Source organism: Nelumbo nucifera, chromosome 1, assembly GCF_055504915.1.
Source record: "Nelumbo nucifera cultivar China Antique chromosome 1, China Antique-T2T, whole genome shotgun sequence".
Taxonomy (NCBI): domain Eukaryota; kingdom Viridiplantae; phylum Streptophyta; class Magnoliopsida; order Proteales; family Nelumbonaceae; genus Nelumbo; species Nelumbo nucifera.
In genome coordinates this window covers 52,372,066-52,392,120 of record NC_142649.1, presented here as the reverse complement: position 1 = coordinate 52,392,120, position 20,055 = coordinate 52,372,066, and the positions used below count along the sequence as shown (strand labels likewise).

Sequence of the window (20,055 nt, the reverse complement as noted above, 5' to 3'; positions counted from 1 at the left end):
AAGACTTAATTCGGCCCACACCTGTAAGGCCCAGTTTTAAATGTTAAAATTGTTTAAGCCCACTAACTGTAGAAAAGCTATATGGGCCAAACTGCTAACTATTCAGCCCATATACCTAGATAATATTAATCAATAATATTATGGATTAAATTGGGCTTTAATAATGGGCTTTATAGATATTAATTGATTGGATCAATTCTATCCTTGCATGTGATATGTGTGATGTGCAACGTTCATGGGCCATAAGTACTTGGCCCATGTAGATACGATAGTGGCTCTTGCGCACACCATGGCTGAATGCACATCATTGCCATGGTGTTCCTAAAGATCATTGGATGATCTCCCTTTGTGGTGAGCCCCACACCTCCCTGAAGATGATCCGTGCGGAACCCTAGCCGTTTAGGGCCCACTAAAATCTGGCTTTATGAAAGTCAGTGGGAGCCACTTTGGTTTGACTTAAATTAAACTAGGGCATAACCTTTTGTTCCCTCCTGAAATATGAGTGCATGTGATAGGGAGATTCATATGATGAACTCTCTAAAGGCCTTCCATCATTAGCATGAAGATGGGTCCTTCAGTTATGGGGAAACGCACCATAAAATTGGGTTATCCAAGTGTTGTTGGATCTGTTGGAATGTTTCATAAGATGATAGGGGCATCATAGACCGATGTGGGAGGGGCCTATCCTAAAATGGAAGACTCTCTCACGGTACCTTGGCGTTCACGAATATGATGGGTGAGCACTCACTGGACAGAAAGGTTTAACCTAAAATGGCAATGAACCTTGTCTGACAGAGGCCAAAGGGAAAGATCATACGATAAGTGGATATGATCATTCACAAAAAGGTGGTGGGGTTATGCAACTGAAACGGTTGGCTTCATGCACCCTATGTGATTTCCCACATTTCTAGAGACATAAGTCGTTGTCTCCGTCACTGAGATAGGAGGGAAATCTCGAAGATGAATAAATGGAAATGGAACATAGATTAAAAGCCATATCTATTATCTATGTAGATAATATGAATCAAATTAGGTTGTGCACTGATGTTTGCTTTTTACCAGAAATGACAAACGGACAATTTGCAAAGCTGTTGGATAACAACAAACTGAAATGACCAAACTATACTGACTGGTACCGTAACCTTATGCTGGTCCTAGCTTCTGAAAAGTTGGACAAGGTGGCTAAAAACCCTGCCCCGGAGCGTCCGGGAGATAGGGCTTCTGAGGCCCGAAGGAGGGACTACCAAGAATGGGAAGAGAAAAATTCCCTGGCCCGGTGTTACATCATTGCCTCCCTAGACAATCCGATACAGAGGCAGTTCGATCAGATCGAGCTGGCAAAGGACATATTGGACAGTCTAAATACAATGTATGAAGAGCAGAACCATTCTACTTGCCAAAAGGTCTTGAAGCAGTTCATGACCGCACAGATGTCCAAGAACCAGTAGGTTCATGACCATTGTCTTCGGATGATGGGCTATATCAATGAACTTGAGCCTCTTGGATCCGGGCTTGACCATGTCACAAAGGTAGACACCATCCTGAATTCTCTGCCTCCTTCCTTCAATCCGTTCATCATGAACTATAACATGAACAAGCTGAATGTCAGCATTCAGGAACTCAGCAATATGTTGCAAAGGGCCGAAGAACTGATAAAGAAGGATGAACCTCTTGCTATGCTTGTTGAAACTAGTAAGTCGGGCAAGAAAAAGAGGAAGGCAAAGAAAAAGCCCCAGAAGAAAGCCACCAAGTCCAAGAAGTAGAAGAAGGACAGAGCATCAGATGCTTGTCACTTCTGCAAAAAATCGGCCACTGGAAGAGGAACTGTCCTCAATACCTAGAATCCAAAAAAGGTAATTTCGAATCCTGTGTCATAGAAACCAATTTGTTGGTAACTTTTACTTCCTGGTGTATTGACTCTAGGGCTTCGACTCATGCGTGTAACTCACTACAGGGGTTCAGGATAAGCAGAAGACTGAGTGACGGAGAAGTAACTCTTTACTTGGGGACTTCTGCAAGTGTTGCAGCTACGGCTATAGGAACCGTAGAGTTAATTTTCAGAGAATGAATAATTGTACTGAAAGATTGCCTTTATGTACAGAATTTGAGAAGAAATTTGATTTCTGTTTCAAAAGAAATAACAAATTCCTCGCATACGGGTAACTTGAGAATGGTGTCTATGTTCTCCATCATTCTCTGGAAACTAACATAGTCGAAACTACGTCGGTTGATATCCCCAAGAAAAGAACCCGTGATACAATTAATCCCACGTGCCTGTGGCATTACCGACTTGGCCATATTAATATAGATCGTATCACAAGGTTGGTAAAGGATGGTCCTTTGGATTTTCTAACTGTAGAAGATCTTCCCACTTGCGAAACTTGCCTTCAGGGTAAGATGACGAAATGACCATTTAACGGCAAGCCTGAAAGATGTACAGGCACGCTTGACCTTATACATACTGATGTATGTGGTCCCATGAGTGTTAGGACTCGTAACCAGCACGTGTATTTTATTACATTCACCGATGATTATTCTCGGTATGGTTACATGTACCTAATGAGACACAAGTCTGAATCATTTGAAAAGTTCAAAGAATTCAGACAAGAGGTCGAGAAACAGTTATGGAGAGAAATTATGACCCTTCGATTGGATCAAGGTGGCGAGTATCTCTTTGACGAATTCAGAGACTATTTAAAGGTTAGTAGGATAGTATCACAGTTGGCTCCTCCAGCTACACCACAGTTAAACGGTTTTTCAAAGAGGAGGAATAGGACTTTATTGGATATGGTCCGGTCACTTCTCGTACACTCAGAGTTACCCACATCCTTTTGGGGTTTCGCATTGGAGACTACGATATACATGTTGAACCGGGTTCCAACCAAATCAGTTCCGAACACTCCATATGAACTTTGGACCGGAAAGAAACCAAGGGTCAGAAATTTGAAGATTTGGGGTTGTCCAGCACACGTTAAAAGAACGAATAAGGACAAATTGGAATCCAAGACCATTCGTTGCCTATTCGTAGGCTACCGCAAGGGCTCTGTGGGCTACCTATTCTATGATCCGGGAGAATAGAAGGTGTTCTGTAGTTGAAATGTCCATTTCTTGGAGGATGATTACATCCTAAACAATCATCGTCAGGAAGTTGTTCTTGATGAGGAGAGCTCAGGGTCAGTGGAAGATGTCCCACAAATTCTAGGTAGTGACCAACTTAGAAGATCTACCCAAGTATCTAGGCCTACAGTCTGTTTCAGCTATGACCAGGATAGTTACCTGGTGGAAGCTACGACCAGTGAGGAGAATCCCGTGACTTATACGGAAGTTATGTTGGGCATAGATTCCTTGAAGTGGGTAGATGCCATGAGAGCTGAGATGGACTCAATAGAGACCAATGGAGTCTGGACTCTAGTAGATCCGCCCCCTAGGGTAAAAGCAATTGGTTGCAAATGGATCTATAAGAGGAAGAAGGGCCCCGGTAAGGTTGAGACCTACAAGGCTCGTCTGGTGGCGAAAGGGTATACTCAGAAAGATAGCATTGATTATGAGGAAACCTTTTTGCCGGTGGCCATGCTTAAATCCATTAGGATCCTGGTAGCTGTAGCAGCATACCATGACTACGAGATTTGGCAAATGGATGTCAAAACTGCATTCCTAAATGGAGATCTTATTGAAGATATCTATATGCAGCAACCGTAAGGTTTCATAGCTGCGGGTCAGGAACACATGGTATGTAAGTTAAATAGATCCATATATGGACTTAAGCAAGCTTCTAGGAGTTGGAACATCCGGTTTGACTCTACTGTAAAATAGTTTGACTTTGAGTAGAACCCGGATGAGCCATGCGTTTACAGGAAATCCAATGGTGATAACATTACATTTCTGGTTCTGTATGTAGATGACATTTTACTCATTGGGAATGATGTAGGAATGTTAACTACGGTGAAAATGTGGCTTTCACAGCAATTCTCCATGAAAGATCTTGGAGAAACCTCTTATATACTGGGTCTTCGACTCTATAGAGATAGATCGAAGAGGATAATAGGATTATCCTAATATGCTTACATTGACAAGATAGTCGAAAGATACAACATGGAGAACTCCAAGAAAGGAAATGTTTCGTTTCTCTCCAAGGGCATGTCTCCCAAGACTCCCGAGGAGATTGAGGGCATAAAGGACGTTCCCTATGCCTCAGCCATAGGGAACAAGTTCAACATGATTTCCTATGAGAGGGTGGAGAAGAAAGAAAATTCATTTGATTGATTGGATCAAGGTCTCCAAGCATAAGAAGTTTGGAGGACTGGATGTAAGGAATTAGGGAACTAAACAAAGCTTTGCTTTGTGAGTGGTTAATGAGATTTGGAAGGGAGGGGGACGCTTTATGGAGAAGATTGGTTATTGGTAAATTTGGGTTACTTAGATTTGAATGGGACACTGGAATGGTTTCTTCCTCATATGGTATTTTCTTGTTGAAAAGTATCACGGAACTCCAAAAGGAACTTGTTGAGTTCTCTAAATTTTGGTGGGTGAAGGTAATAGGGTAAGGTTTCAGGAGGATGTGTGGTGTGGTGATGTTAAAATTTGCAAAATTTGTCCTAGATTGTACAAGTTGAGTTACAATTAGAAGTCTAAAAACAATCATAGGATTTCCCCTATCATTTACTTAAATAAGGTTGTTGACAAGTTCAGATCAATAAAAGTTTGGGTTTGTTATGTTTTAGGTGGAGAAAAATTTGCAAGAAGTGATTATAAAACTATAGAAGAGTGTTTATAAAAAATTGCTATGTTTATGCATGGGGGCAATGCAATCATACAACTATGGAATAGATGCTACTAAAATCAAAAGCCTTTCTTAATGGATAATATAATTAAAAGCATTCAAGATAAGTATGTAGGTTGGAAAGAAAATTTTAAAGTTCATTGCCTGGAGATTCCCCTAAAGCAATTGTTTTCGATGCCTATGTTAAAATATCCATTTGGAGGGTAGATGTTTAAGGTGAAATTGTTTGCTGAGAAGAGTGTTATCGATTAAAGATGTGTTTTGGATATTTGTGCAATGGTTAGATAGCAATCCAGTTAATGGAAAAATCTTTGAGGACAACCATAAGGCCTTGACATCTTGTAGGATGTTTGAGCTGTTGGATCTGGTGTCTGATATTTGGTTACAAGTGAAGCTTTAGAAATTCATCTGATAGATTTCCTGAATGGTTTTGTATATTACATCTGATCCTTGTTAGATATTGATAGGGTTGTAAATGGATTAGATTTAGGCTGGATTGGGATGAACTAAGTTCAACTGGATTTTTTACACCCTAGATATGACTTTGATTATATATTTGATTGGATTTGGGAGTTACATTAATAACATCATAAGTTAAAGTAATAATAATAATGAAAAAATGGGAACTAAGTAACCTGCTAAATCCAAATATCAAAAATAATATCATTAGTTTAGATTGCAAAAGATGTGTTTAACGTGCTCAAGCTTGAAGAATAAAATAAAGAAGGAACCAATGCATAGAAGAAGAATATTGGGAAAAAGAAAGATTGAGATTCATCAAAAGAAATAAATTTTTAGCAGGGTTTAGGGGTAAGGTATAGGACTGCATAAGCAATGATCGTAAAATCCCTATGTACAGTAGCTTGTTGAGAATTTGTTAAAATTTGAATGGGTTTGGCTCGAAAGCCCAGGCCCCACACAATGTAAGCTCCTTAACTCAGGTGCTCGACCTGCACCTCCACTAGAGGTTAGAAATACTTCATTGTTATAGTTGTTCAAGACTGAACTTGTAGTGCACTACGATGCCATGCATTTGAATGTAGTTGATGAAATGGTGGTAGTTTTGTTACATTGAGTTTAACTTATAATGGGTAATATAAAAGGTACTTGGAATCAATCACTTAATTTAGTTATTCTTTATACCTCTGAAGGTGGACCTTGTGCAACAATTCCAGATGTTATTCTTCGTGGTATTTGGTAGCACATGTTCACCACCAAAAGTGGAGTCAATGTCATGGAAAGTTAATCAGAATTAGAAATTCTTGGACAGTATATGTCTAAGATGGAGTTCATGGCACAATTATGCAAGTGCAGTTTTAGACTGCCAACATTATAGGGACTGGTCAGAAATGATCCTAGAGGCACTGCTGCACTGATTTTTTTTGGACAATTATGTCAAGATTCTAGTTTGGATGATTAATCTGCATTCAAAATGATATCCTAAAATAAATTTTCTTGCATGTGATCTGAGAATCACAGACACAAAGTAGGCATAATTTTCTTTCTCCCTTTGATTGGTACTATTGGCATATGGTTCTGCTATCTCAAGCACTATTTGAGAGTTCTAGCATGGAGAAGAGGCAACTAAAGCTTTGTGCAACTGATATTTGGGGCCTATAGGCTACAGATTTTTTTAATGAATTTGTTTGCAATTCAATTTCTGAACAAATAGGCTACAGATTTTTTCAATGAATTTGTTTGCAATTCAATTTCTGAACAAATTTGGGTCAATAGGCAGTGTGGTTGTCTTGATGATGTTGATTCTTTTGCTCATATAAGGAGCTAACTACAAATGTTAAATTTTCAATTCTCTCTCTCAGGATGATATGGTAGTTTGACAATTGGCTAACAGCAAAAATCCAATTAAGCATGAAGCTGGGTTATTTCAGGATCAATGATTGATTTGCTAGTGGATCAGTAATGATTAGAATTTACTTAACAGTGGAAGTGGCTAAATTAGCTTTTGAATAGGTAAATTTTAAAATCTAAAAGTAACGGTAAATTATGGCCAAATTTGGTGAAAGTGGGCCAATGGTTAAATTTGATGCCTTAAATGATCAAATTATGTTACAAAAATTGGATGAGCAATTTCAGGAGTTGGACCGCTTTATTTTTGCATCTATCAACAAGCCAAACATGAACAAATACGTTCAATAAAAAATTGCATTTCAAAACAAACAACGAGAGTGCAAAGAGCCCAGACGTCCGGCCCTACTTTGCATATGCTTGGACCGGTTCTGCAAAAAATGTGTAGTGCATATTTGTATAGCACTGCATCCAAACGGAGCCTAAGGAACCGTGTGTTAGGAAACCATTTTTGAGTCCGGAAGTTTTTAATTTGGGTAATTATATCTTTCTTGTAACAACTTTTTAGATTCTATTTTTTGGTAAAAGAGACGAAAACCAAATTCCTCTTCTCGGAGTTCTCAATGATGTCATGACACAAAAAGAGAGAATCTTAGCCAGCTGGATATATCCTTTTTTGTATCGCCTAGTTAAAATTTAAACAATCACTTTTTATATAAATTCGATCACCTTCAAAACAAGAGCTCAAATCAATTCCTCTTAATAGAGTCAGAGCATTCACCTAGATGGCATGTTGGTCTTCATAGCTTCCAAAATGGACAAGTATCTGAACCCTATGATCATGAACAATTAGTGACTTTCTAGGATATATGCTAATTTGTCTAGCTGGAACACTAAAGGTTATATAGCTTATTCATGTTGCTATCAGGATACTTGGCATATATTCTTATAAAAAAATTGAAAGCTTTATTACATGGGTCATTATTAATTCTTGGAGAATGGTCATAAATTTAGAAGCGATAAAAGATCTTTTTTATGGCAAATAAGAATACAAGAGATGCACCAACTATACTCTCTGGATCTGATGTATTAGTAGGTGAATGACATGAATGTCACATTTGGAAAACATGTTCATGATAACAATCTTGTGGAAGAAAAAGAAAATCTTCTTTAAGTTGTCATATTAGAGAGATATTTTATTATTATGTTATATTCTTGATGTCATACATATTGAAAGGAATATATGTGATAACGTAGTTGAGACATTATTGAACATTGAAAAAAAAAGTAAGGATAACCTAAAGTCTCATCAAGACTTGCAAGACCAACATTTCACCTAATGCAAATTGGGTAAAACAAAAGGGTTAAGTACACTACAACTCAATGCAGAATTCTGAATTACAACCCCCTGTAGTTTATCAGTAGCCCCCCTCCCCATAAACCTCATCCTACCCATAGATTTAGCATCAATCCACGGTTAGGATTCATCCCCTGTACAGTGTGGCTAAAAAACTCTAACCTGGACTAATCAGTCATTCTCCCTAAAACAAAACATATTTGCCTCCAACGTGTTTTATAATGGATGATAATAAGGAAAAAGAAATCGATTTCCAAGTCTCAAAACAAGTAAAAGTTTATGATGGTTATACATCAAACATTTCATGATGTATACACTTAGAGTGAAAATATCATGAATGAAGAGTCATGATTGCCATATTTTGATGCAACAATTATTTCTGTTAACTATTTGAAGAATATTACCTAAGAATGTAATTTTAATTTTGATTGAATTAAGCTTATTTAAAAAAAATAAATAAATCATGTTCCACAATTGTTCAGATACATCAGTTTGAAATATTAGAATCTCGAATTTCATTGATCCTTTGTAAACGAGAGAGAACTTTCCCAACACCATTTTTTTTGACACTATGGTGCATTTAATGATCCATTTAACGGGTGACGCTATGATATATGGACTTGTACAACATCGTTGGATGTATCCCATTGAGAAGCATGTATTATTATTTTGAAATTTTAATTTGATTATATACTCAATGCATATTTTTTCCAAATTCATGTGATTATAAGTATCTATCCACATTAAAGTCATACTAACATGATAGAAACCGACCTAAAGGTTCAATTGCAGAATTTCCCAAAACTGACTGTAAATTTTGTGTAGCTGGTATCATGAGGACCTATGACTCCACATTGTCCATAGAAAATCTATAATCTTTCGTATTGGAAAGAGTTCCATTTCTTTGTTCCATCCTCTCTTATCAAATTACCACTCTTATACTGTATGCCTTTTTTCGAAGCGGTTCATCTTCCTCTGATCTTTTTTATGCCTTTTTTCGAAGCGGTTCATCTTCCTCTGATCTTCTCTTTCACCATTGTTCCAACACAACTCACCAATTTTGCCCCCCCAAGCTCAAAATCATTTTTCCATCGATGTATCCAAAATTCTTACATAGGCATCCAATTCTACGAAGGGCAGATTTCTAAGAATAACATTGTGTTCCCATCTCTGTAACATCACTGGATAACACTGGCCCGACCACGTTTCTGATATTTCCTTAAAAAACTATCCCAAGTGTTTCATATTTGATCCATTTCTTTTCGCATATATATTTGGCTAGAAGTTTTTCACCTTCTGGAGAACTCCAAAGGCATTCATCTGTTCATCAATAATTACTTTCCCATACAACACTTTTATAAATTTCTTCAATTTTCCTGTATCTCTATGATCGCCGTCTTCAAATTGATTTTCTTGCAGATTCTACAGAGATAGCCAGCCCTAAAAAGCCAACTAGAAAAAGAACGTCACTCAATGGGAAGAAACGAGGTTGTAAAAGGAGAAAGCTTTAATGCTCCTTAGAGCACCATGTGTTTTCACTTTTCCCACTGAGCTCCTTAGATTAACATTTTGCAAACTAAATATAGAATACTTTGGTTAAGAATGAGAAAACCAAATTAATTGAGTTATTCTTGGAGTTCTAGTCTTATATTAATTTTTGTATTTAATTTTTCATATTAAATCAATTAAAAGATAATTAATATACATTCCAATTAATGGCAATTGAATTCCAAAAATCTTCTGCAATTAATAATGATAAATGAGTTCCCAATGCCTTCGGTTAGTTTTACGTTTTAAAATGAGAGAGATAGGGGGGGAGGGAAAGTTATTTCTTCACCTTTTGGAATATACGTGCATGGCAATTGCTCTTACACTAGTACTACATAAAAATGAACTCACATAGCACCATAGACCACTCATGTGGCCCTTTAGAAAATTACCTTTGACACTGGCTTGGCATTCTGTCCTTTTCCCTAGGTATAGGTGTAAAAGTAGCGTCAATCACGACACGCTTTGGAAGAACAAGTGCAACTCTACAAGTGTAATAAGGCTTTCTATATCTATATTGATTTGAAGATGGTTATACGAGTTCAACTCTACAAGAAGCAATCATGATGATGATTACGATTGGAGACTTTTATTATATTAAAAGGCAATTAGGATCTGCATCTGCTAGCCAATTGACAAATGAAGGTCTACCACAGTTTGCCCTAATAGGGGCCTTTATATACAAAAAATAAGGAGGCTAAACACTAGACCCGATTGCTAAAGATGGGTTATCTCTGCCTAGTTTTCAATATCATAGTAATCAAGAATTTGATGTCTCTGGTCCTACATCTTCAGAAGCTGAATGCCCACCGACCCCTTGCTCACCCTCCCAATCACCACTCTGCGCTGGAGTCTCAGATTTCTTTCGCGACCCTGCTCCAAGCCTTCTCTGGTGTTCTGAGAATCCCCCCCCCCCCCAAAAAAAAAAAAAAGATAATCCAATCAAGAACAGCAATTAAAGAATCCCAAATGTAGGAACTATGAAGGACATACTTTCAGTCTAGGACTTGAAAATAGAAGATTACTTTTGTTTGTAATTGCACTGCGGGTCATTGTCAAGAACTCCTCCCACTTGAATCGCCTTAGCTCTTGCTTCTCCTCCTCAGAAAGCTCGAAGTTTGGCTCTCTCCCACACATAAAAGCTGCCCTGCGAAGTTATAAAGAGAAAATATGTCTTAAAGATATTCAAATGACTCTAAACAAATAAATGTTCCATTACATAAACTGAAAATGAAAAATGATTTGAGGTATCAGGGCCCCAAACAGTTGTATGCTTAGTGGGCCAGCACAGCCCGTAGTGGGCTGGCTTCATGTCTTGCTGTGCCATGTCAGCGGGCCTCAAAACCTAAGCCCAGCATGGCCCAGTTGCTACAGCAACTGGATCATGCTCAGCATGGCCCATATCATGCCAGGATGTGCCACACATGGGACCTACAGGCCAGCATGGTCCACTTTACAGATCTTACCAGGGGGAGTTGTTTTATACATCATATTTGTAAAATTGTGTTCAGAATTATGATGCCGTCTTAACAGAAGTGCACTCTTTCCTTCACATCACAACTGTGCCCAAAATAAGTGATGCTGATAAGGACCTGACCTGACCTGACCAAGGAGATGTTTTATACATCTCATGCACAATCAGCATCACTAATAAGCTCATTAAAAAACCCAGAGCCACTGCATCAATCTAAGATCCTAGGTCAAATTTAATTTACCATCAAATTGTAATATGAATTCCCCATCTATCAAGTGTGATAAGATGCAGTTTCTAACCTACTTTTATCCTGTTTATTAACATTACAAACACTTTATTTCTGCTGGTGTTATCTTACAGCTTTTATTATAGTATTATAGTGATGTATAGCATCAGGGTATTTTGGTCATTGTACTATATTTTAAGAACAGAGTACAAATACCATTGATTAGAGCAGCAGTATCACTTTTCTGCTCCCCTTTTACTTGTTCTTCTCATGTCTTCTGTCTATACTGATTCTCTCTTCCCAGCTCTGCACATTTTGTCTTTGTTTTTCTTTGTTGTTTACTGAACTAAATAGAGATATGCTGCTATCTGCTCAACAACCTGGTATCAGAGCAGGTTTCAGCCTTTGTCAGTTTGTCAAGACCTCAAGTGGGTTTGATCCAGCCAGTTTAAATGAGATAGGTAAGGGGATTGAGCAATAAGTGTTTAAAAGCCTGATTCTTGGAAGTTTCTTGGAATTCTAGGCCCTGTTTGGCAACGTTCCACGAGAGTGCTTCTTCTATTTCTGGCATTCCCGCAGAACAGAAACACGTTTGGCAAAAATAAAATGAAAGAAACGAGCCATTCCCGCATGAGAACAGAACCCAAAGAACAAATCGACACTCTCAAAGAACAGTTCTCTGGGAATGCACGGTTCCCACAACATACCTTATTAGTTACAAATACATATGCCACATTCCCATGTAAGAGTAGGGGCATTTTTGTCACTCCACCCAAAATAATAAACTCTAAACCATAATGTTCATTCATCGTTCCTTCAACCTCATCTCTACCGCTGCACAACCCAGGGAGGTGAACTTAGTCAAGGACAGTGAATGGCCAGAAACACATCTCCGACGACTTTTTTCCAACAAAATCATTTAGACAGGTATGGTTGCTTTCCTTCTTGCCGTTTCTTTGTTGTAGACCCGTGGATGCTCTGTTTTTTGGTCATCTGAACTGTAGTTCTCCCAACCCTTGTTCTGAGATGTTTTAGTGGTCCGAACCAGTCCTGTTCTGAGAGAGAGAGAGAGAAGAAGAAGAAGAAGGAGAGGAAGTTGTCGAACTAGTGAGATTAAACCCTACTAGTCGACCATAATCTGTATTATAATGTAATTAGAGTACAATGTCAAAGCTGCCCCTACTCAAGTATGGGACAAGTGAACTACAAAAGTCAAAACAGAATTGTCACATCATCATATGACTTAAACCATAATGAAAAGACTAATCTACCCTTACTCAACCAACACTAACACTCCCCCTCAAGCTGAGAATATCTGTCATATAATCCCAGCTTATTACATATATTCGCTCTCCCTAAACTCAAACCTTTTATAAACAAATCCACCCATTGATCACCTGAACCCACATGTTCTTTGCTTATCTCTCCAATAAGGACTTTCTCCCTCACAAAATGGCAACCAACCTCTACATGTTTTGTTCTCTCATGGAAAATAAGATTAGATGAGATGTGGATTGCAGCTTGGTTGTCACAATACAATCTCATAGGTCTACCCATTGAGAATTCAGTCTCTTGTAGAAGATTTTTCAGCCATACTAACTCAACAGTCTACTTCTTACTCTTCCATGTCACCAGATTTCCTCCAAGAAATGTGCAATAACCTGTGGTGGATCTCCTATCAGACACTGAGCCTGTCCAATCTGCATCTATATACCCAACTATCTCAAGTCTTCCTCCTGGTTTGTACAATAACCCATGGCCTGGAGCTCCCTTCAGGTACCTTACAATTCTAAGGACTGCATCCCAGTGAGATACCCGGGGATTCTGCATAAATTGGCTCACCACACTAACAACAAAGGAGATGTCTGGTCTTGTGATGGTCAAGTAGTTCAACTTCCCCATTAACCGTCTATATCTTCTAGGGTCATCAAATATTTCACTTGCATCACTACTCAACTTAGCATTCGGTTTCATGGGTGTTTCAGCTGGTTTTGCACCTAACAATCCCGTTTCATCCAACAGATCAAGGACATATTTTCTTTGGCACAAGCTTTCACCTTGTTTTGACCTGGAAACTTCTATACCCAAGAAATACTTTAACTTCCCAAGATCTTTTATTTGAAAATGGTTTTGCAGAAAGGCCTTTAGTCTGTCAATCCCTAATCTATAACTACTAGTTATGACTATATCATCCACATAAACTACTAATAAAATCTTTCCAGCTTCATAATCATAGTTGAACATTGAGTGATCGACCTGACATTGTTTCATTCCAAAATTTTTCACCACTTCAGTAAACTTCCCAAACCAAGCACGAGGAGTTGTTTCAGCTCATAAATTGCCATTTTTCAGTCTACACACCATACCATCCTCCCCCTGAGCAACAAACCCTGGTGGTTGCTCCATATATACCTCCTCCACAAGGTCACCATGGAGGAAGGCATTTTTAGTGTCAAGCTGAAACAGAGGCCAATCATACATAACTACCAAGGAAATTAAGACACAAACTATACCAATCTTTGCCACAGGAGAGAAGGTCTCCATATAGTCCACCCCACATAGTTGAGAATAACATTTAGCAACTAGTCGGGCCTTTAGCTGCTCCACACTACCATCTAGTAAGTATTTAAAAGTATACACCCATTTACAACCTACAACATGCTTATCAGGAGGAAGAGTAGTGACCTCCCACGTGTGAGTATGTTGAAGAGTAGAGAGTTCCTCCTCCATTGCTTGATTCCACTCAAGTGAAGTAAGGGCCTCCTGGACATCCTTAGGTATAGATATAGAGGACAACAGAGAAACAAACTGGCAATGTGAAGTGAAAAGGTGAGAGACATAAACATAATTGGAAATGGGATGTAGGGTACAATTACGTTTACCTTTCTGTAAAGCAATGGGAAGATCAAGCTCAGAAGGTTCTAGGACAGGAGCAACAATAAGATCCGTAGACGAGGTAGAAGCCAAAGGAGGTGCCGGTGTCTGTCGATGAGTATACATGTGCCGGATTGGTGGTCGTTCAATAGGAATCTACACTGGAGGAGGTGATGGTTCAATCATAACAAGAACAACCGGAACAGGGTCACCAACTAGAAGATGAAAATGAACCAATGGTGGAGAGGACGGTACTTCAGGCTCCGAAAAGAATGGTACGGACTCAAAAAATGTGACATCAGGATAAAGAAAAGACTTGAGAGTGATAGGATTGTAACACTTATACCCTTTCTGGGTCCAAGAATAGCCAAGAAAGATACACTTAATAAAGCATGCATCCAGCTTGTCTAAACCAAGACTCAAATTGTGAACAAAGCACACACACCCAAAGACCCGGGGAGTTTAATGGAAAGGGAGACCGACCGTAAAGGATGAAGGAGGGCATCCGATTAATAAGGAAATAAGCAGTAAGCACGTCACTCCAAAAACGTTTAGGAACGTTCATATGATGAAGAATAAACTGAGCAATCTCAAGGAGATGATAGTTTTTTCGTTCAGCCACCCCATTTTGTTGAGGGATAGATGCACACGAAGTTTGATGATTGATGCCATGTTGTTCCAAATATTGTTGAAAGAAGTAAGAAGGTATTCACAACCATTATCTAAACAAAGAACTTTTATTGGAACACCAAATTGTGTACGTATTTCAGCATGAAATTTTTGAAGAATAGAAAATAATTTACTCATTTTCTTTTATTAAATAAATCCATGTCATTCTTGAACAATTATCAATAAAAATGACAAAATACTTGTAACCATTATAGAACTCAATTTGGACTAAAGCAAAAGGACACAACATACAACTATCAACCCTAGGATTGAAGGAAACACGATGGTGTTTCCCATACTGACACGACTCACATTGTCAAGAAGACAAATGACTCAAAGAAGGAACCAGTAGCTTAAGTGCCTTGAGAGATGGATGTCCCAGCCAACAATGCCATTGGAGAGGAGTTAAGGAAGTTTGAAGTGCAACTGACGATCCACCACCGTCAAGATAATACAATCCATAGGCCTTATGCCCTCCACCAATCTTCTTCCCCGTCTTGAGATCTTGAAAAACAAAAGATGAAGGAAAAAATGTAATAGAGCAATTAAGGGCCTTAGTTAATTTACTAACTGACATGCGATTGAATGGAAATTTAGGCACATATAGAACAGATGATAAAGAAAGAGATGCAGTGTCAACATTACCAACACCACAAACGGGGGAAGAAGAGCCATTGGCCAGGGTAACAGTCTGTGATGTGGAAGTTTTAGATAGGGAAGAAAAAACCCTAGAGTCCCAATCATGTGATCAGAGGCTCCAGAATTAATAATCCAGTGAGAAGGTTTGGATGCCAGATAGGCCATACCTGAGTGTGCAACAATGGCAATGGTATGTTGTGAAGTAGTTTGAAGGAACCTCTCATACTCATCTCGTGGTACACTCATCATCTCCTTCCCGGAAGCAGATGTAGATGTGGAAGGTGTTTGATCGGTCTGTTGGTTATCACTCACATCACCCCCACTAGCAACTACATGATTAGCCCATGTAGAAGGTGGGCCATGTAGAGCATAACAGAAATTAATTGAATCTCCTTCCTTACCACAATGTGTACACTTCCTAGTAGCATTGCCTCTTCTTTTACCACGACCTCCTCGTGAGTAACAACCACCACCACTTCCACCACCACGACCTCCTCAAAATGTATGTCCTCCCCCTCTATTACCACATCCACCTCCTCTTGCTACAACAAATACTAATCTGTCAAACGTTGTGGTACTCTCTGTGGGTCCCAATGAAATCCTGCAAAGCCGAGCAAATACTTCCTCAAGTGTAGGAAGAGCAAAACGTCCCAATATTTGTGGTCTAACTAGTTCATACTCTGATTTCAGCCCCACTAAGAACCTAGTTACATCTAGTTGCTCCCTTTGTTGTTGCTGAATTTTAACATCTAGAGTTGGGGGATGATAGACATTGAGTTCATTTCTGAGGTTTCTCATACTGGCATAATACACTTCTAGGGTTTGATTCCCTTGCTACAAATTGAAATGCTCTTGATAAAGCTGATATACTCTCGTAGTATTATCCTATCCAAAATAAAATTTCTTGGCATGTTCCCGTATGTCCTTAGCTGTATCCAAGAACATAAAGTTGACACTTCTTATCTTGGGTTCCATACTGTTCCACAACCATGTCATGATTTGGGCATCTTCTTGTTCCTAGTCATCAAACCCTGGAGATTCAGCTGATGGTTTATCTTCCTTCACATGTTTTACCTTCCTCTTTGCCTTGAGAAAAACTTCCACTGACTTGGCCCATGGCACATAATTTTCACCATTAAGTATAATTGATGTCATCTGCACACCTAGATAGTCTGAGGGGATCATCACACCAGATTTCTGATCACTACCACCAACTCTAGTTGCTGCCATTGTGTCCCCCCATACTATTTCTACTTCTGAATTATCAGCCACCAAACAAATACTGGTGTCAAGTCAACACTACAGCAGTCTCCACATCACTTATAACAATATCTCAACCAGTCACAATCAAAAACTTGATGTAAACCACCATTCAGATCAAAAAAGCTTGATGTAAACTACCATTCAGACACATTCGGCCACTCTCAGCCAAAAAAAATATTTTTCTTTCACACCATTACTGATAACTAATCACCATGACTGTTACTTAAACAACCACCAAGAACCCCTACCATGTTTTAGTGGTTCGAACCAGTCCTGTTCTGAGAGAAAGAAAGAGAGAGAAGAAGAAGAAGAAGAAGAGGAAGTTGTTGAACTAGTGAGATTAAACCCTACAATGTCAAAACTGCCCCTACTTAAGTATGGGACAAGTGAACTACAAAAGTCAAAACAGAATTGCCACATCATTATACAATGTCTCTCAACCTGTTTTGGATGGAACTAGGTCTTAAATCCTAAAACGTAATTATTCTCCCAAAATCAGAGAATCTAACACATTACAAGCAAGGTGAGATAATGGATATACAGCCTCCACACGCTCTTCTCTCAAACAGAATCTGACAATCGCTTCCACCCCAGTTGTTTCCAACCCTTCTGCAAGTTCAACCCCACAAACCCTGTAAACTATCCTCCACCAACTTCCTCTCTAAACCAACATGTACAAGTAGAAAAAGCAAACACATTACTAACGAGACAAGACAAGAGCAATTTCTAATACAGAGTGATTAAGGAAGTTAAGGTGGTGCCGCGTTTTATTGGTGAATGGGAAGATATTACTATAACACTGAAGGCTAAAAGGATGATTGGAAAAGAAAAACAAGAAAAAGCAAGAGTAAAGATGAATTTATTCTAAGAGATGCAAGAGTAACTCCAGTAGCTGAAAAAAAATAAGGGAAAGTAGATAGAGAAGGGTTCACACTTCTTCCAATTGGATTTGTTGGTGGTCTTTCATGCATGTGACCAAACCATCTTAGCCTACTCTCTTCGTTTTTTCTGATAATTGAAATTTAATTAAATTAATCAATAGAGAGAGAGAGAAGGTGGGCCTTGGCACAATGGTTGGGTTGCTCCATTGTGACCAGGGTTCAAATCTTGGAAGCAGCCTCTCTACATGTGCAAGGATAAGGTTGCGTACATCTGTCCCTCCCCAAACCCCGAGTAGAAAGCCTTATGTGCTGATTTCGGCCAAGCTTCTTGTGAAAGGAAGAGGAGAAAGTTGGGGGTTTCAGAAATAGACAGAGGAAAGGGAAGAAAAGGAGAAGAAGGTCGACTAGGATAGTGATACATAACCCTAGCCGCCAGCCCCTCATTCTATTTATAATTAACTTAAATATGGGATATTACAAAGATGCCCCTAGTAGGGAGGCAACTCAACCAAGTACTTACAATTCTTTTAAAAATAAAAGACTAATGGGCCCAAGGCCCAACAACTTCTTAATTTAAAAGAAAACAAACTAAACATAAATCAACCCAACATAAATCAGCCCACTCAACACTCCCCCTCAAGTTAGGAATAGATGTCACACATTCCCAACTTGCGTAGATCATGTTCCAGCTTATTCTTCGCAACACTTTTTGTGAGAACATCAGCAAGTTGTAGATCAGAAGAAATGTATGGAAGACAAACTTCTCCAGAAGTTACCCTTTCTCCGATAAAATGTCTATCTACTTCAATGTGCTTAGTTCAGTCATGCTGGACTGGATTATGGGCAATATTGATTGCTTCCTGGTTATCGCAGTATAGCATTGTAGAGGAGATGAGCCGAATGGCCCATAGACTGTCATTTCATGTTATGTTATGTTTCTCTTTGTTATGGGCCTTATTCTGGGCCCATACCCTGTAACGTTCTGTTTTTTGTATTTTTCTACCCACTCAAGGGCCTCTTTGTAATTTATCAAAGATTAACACCTTAATAAAATGTTTAGAGTGTTAGAGTGAGGTTAAGTTCGAAACTCTCACTCTCTAACACTCATTGCCGCCAGCTCTCTCTCTCTTCTCTACTTCTCTTGTTTGTTTAGTTTCTGTTTTGCATCTAATCTCAAACAGTTCCATACATCAAGTGAACTGTTTTTCAACTTGGTATCAGAGCGGGTCATTGCTTGGTGTGTCCCTCATGTGGTTCTAGTTCAGCCAACTGCATGAGGAGGTTCTAGGGCTGAATGTTTACAGTCATTCGCCTGGTTCTTGGAGGTCATTGGAGGGTGCCCAAGTTTCTATACACTTGGAGAAGGGTTCGGTGACCAGGAAGAATCAGAGAGCAAGTTTTTCAGCCTGATTTGAAATCAGAGAAAAGGGATTTCGAAGCTAGCTCAGAGAGCAAAGTGTTCGGCCTGGTTTGAAGTTCAAACCAGAGATACTGTAAGTTGTTTTCTCAGTTCTTTGCTGAGTTATTTTGTTATTTGGGAGGACTGTTAAAGCATTCAAAGCACACCTCCATTCGGCCCACTGTTGCTGGACTGATTCTACTCAGAAATTTCTGGGTTATTCTGGAAGTGTGGTTCGGCTGTTATTGGACTTCCAAACTGTTGAAAACTGATCTAAACTAAGTGGTACAAGCCTCTACTTTAGTTCAGCTACTTCTCGGACCTAGACGGAGTGTTCTTGAAGTGATTTCTGCTGGTTAATAGTGAAGTGTTGACTGTTGCATACACAGTGTTTGTAAAAAGTCCTCTTAGGTACTATGGACTGTATTTTTTGTTCTCCTTGGGAAATTATTGTTGGGAACCAAGAATACATATTTTTTGGAGGCCTGCTGATTGTTCCTTGAAGGCTGAATCAGGGTTTCTTCTCCTTGAAAGTGCTGCCACCGATCTTGGTTCTCACGGATGTCAAATCTGAACTGAGTTTGTGTGTTGTTGTGTTTGCTATTGTTTCAACTCAATCTGAGTTCTTTGAAATCATCTCATTTTTGAAGGCTTGCCGAAACCCTAGTTGAAGCTGTTACATAATGGACTTCTCAGAAATTGAGAACAAGAGCACTGCTGAATATGGACATAATTCGGGAACTACAACTGATTCCTTGTTGGTTGTAACTACAGTTAAACTGGATGGAACCAATTATTTGGCCTAATCACAATCCGTAAAAATTCATATTTGCAGTAGAGGAGGACCCCTCTTATGAGAAATGGGTGCAGGAGAATTACATAGTGATTGGGTGGCTTGTGAACTCAATGCAGCCACGGATTAGCCAACATTATCTGTGGATGAACTCGGCTAAAGAAATCTGTGATAGTGTTGCAGAAACTTACTCCCAGAAGTTGAATGTTGCCAGAGCCTACAAACTGAGAAGTGATGTGAAGAATCTAAGGCAGGGGGAGAAGTCACTTGCAACATACTTCTCAACCCTGAAATCTCTATGGCAAGAGATTGATTTGATAGAGGCTGTGACATGGGATACCCCCAA

General features: G+C 39.1%; 1 protein-coding gene across 5 annotated transcripts in view; it reads right to left on the bottom strand.

Moving 5' to 3' along the window:
- Positions 1 to 9,983: 9,983 nt before the first annotated feature.
- LOC104586961 (Integrase-type DNA-binding superfamily protein) overlaps positions 9,984 to 20,055 on the bottom strand; it is a 55,802-nt gene continuing 45,730 nt past the window's right edge. For all 5 annotated transcript variants that reach the window (XM_010244368.3, XM_019195949.2, XM_019195950.2 and 2 more), the window contains exons 6-7: positions 10,517 to 10,638; positions 9,984 to 10,388 (exon numbers count right to left, since the gene is read on the bottom strand). In XM_010244368.3, the coding sequence (XP_010242670.1) occupies positions 10,252 to 10,388; positions 10,517 to 10,638 (259 nt within the window). In that variant the 3' untranslated portion in view covers positions 9,984 to 10,251. The remainder of the gene's footprint in view (positions 10,389 to 10,516; positions 10,639 to 20,055) is intronic.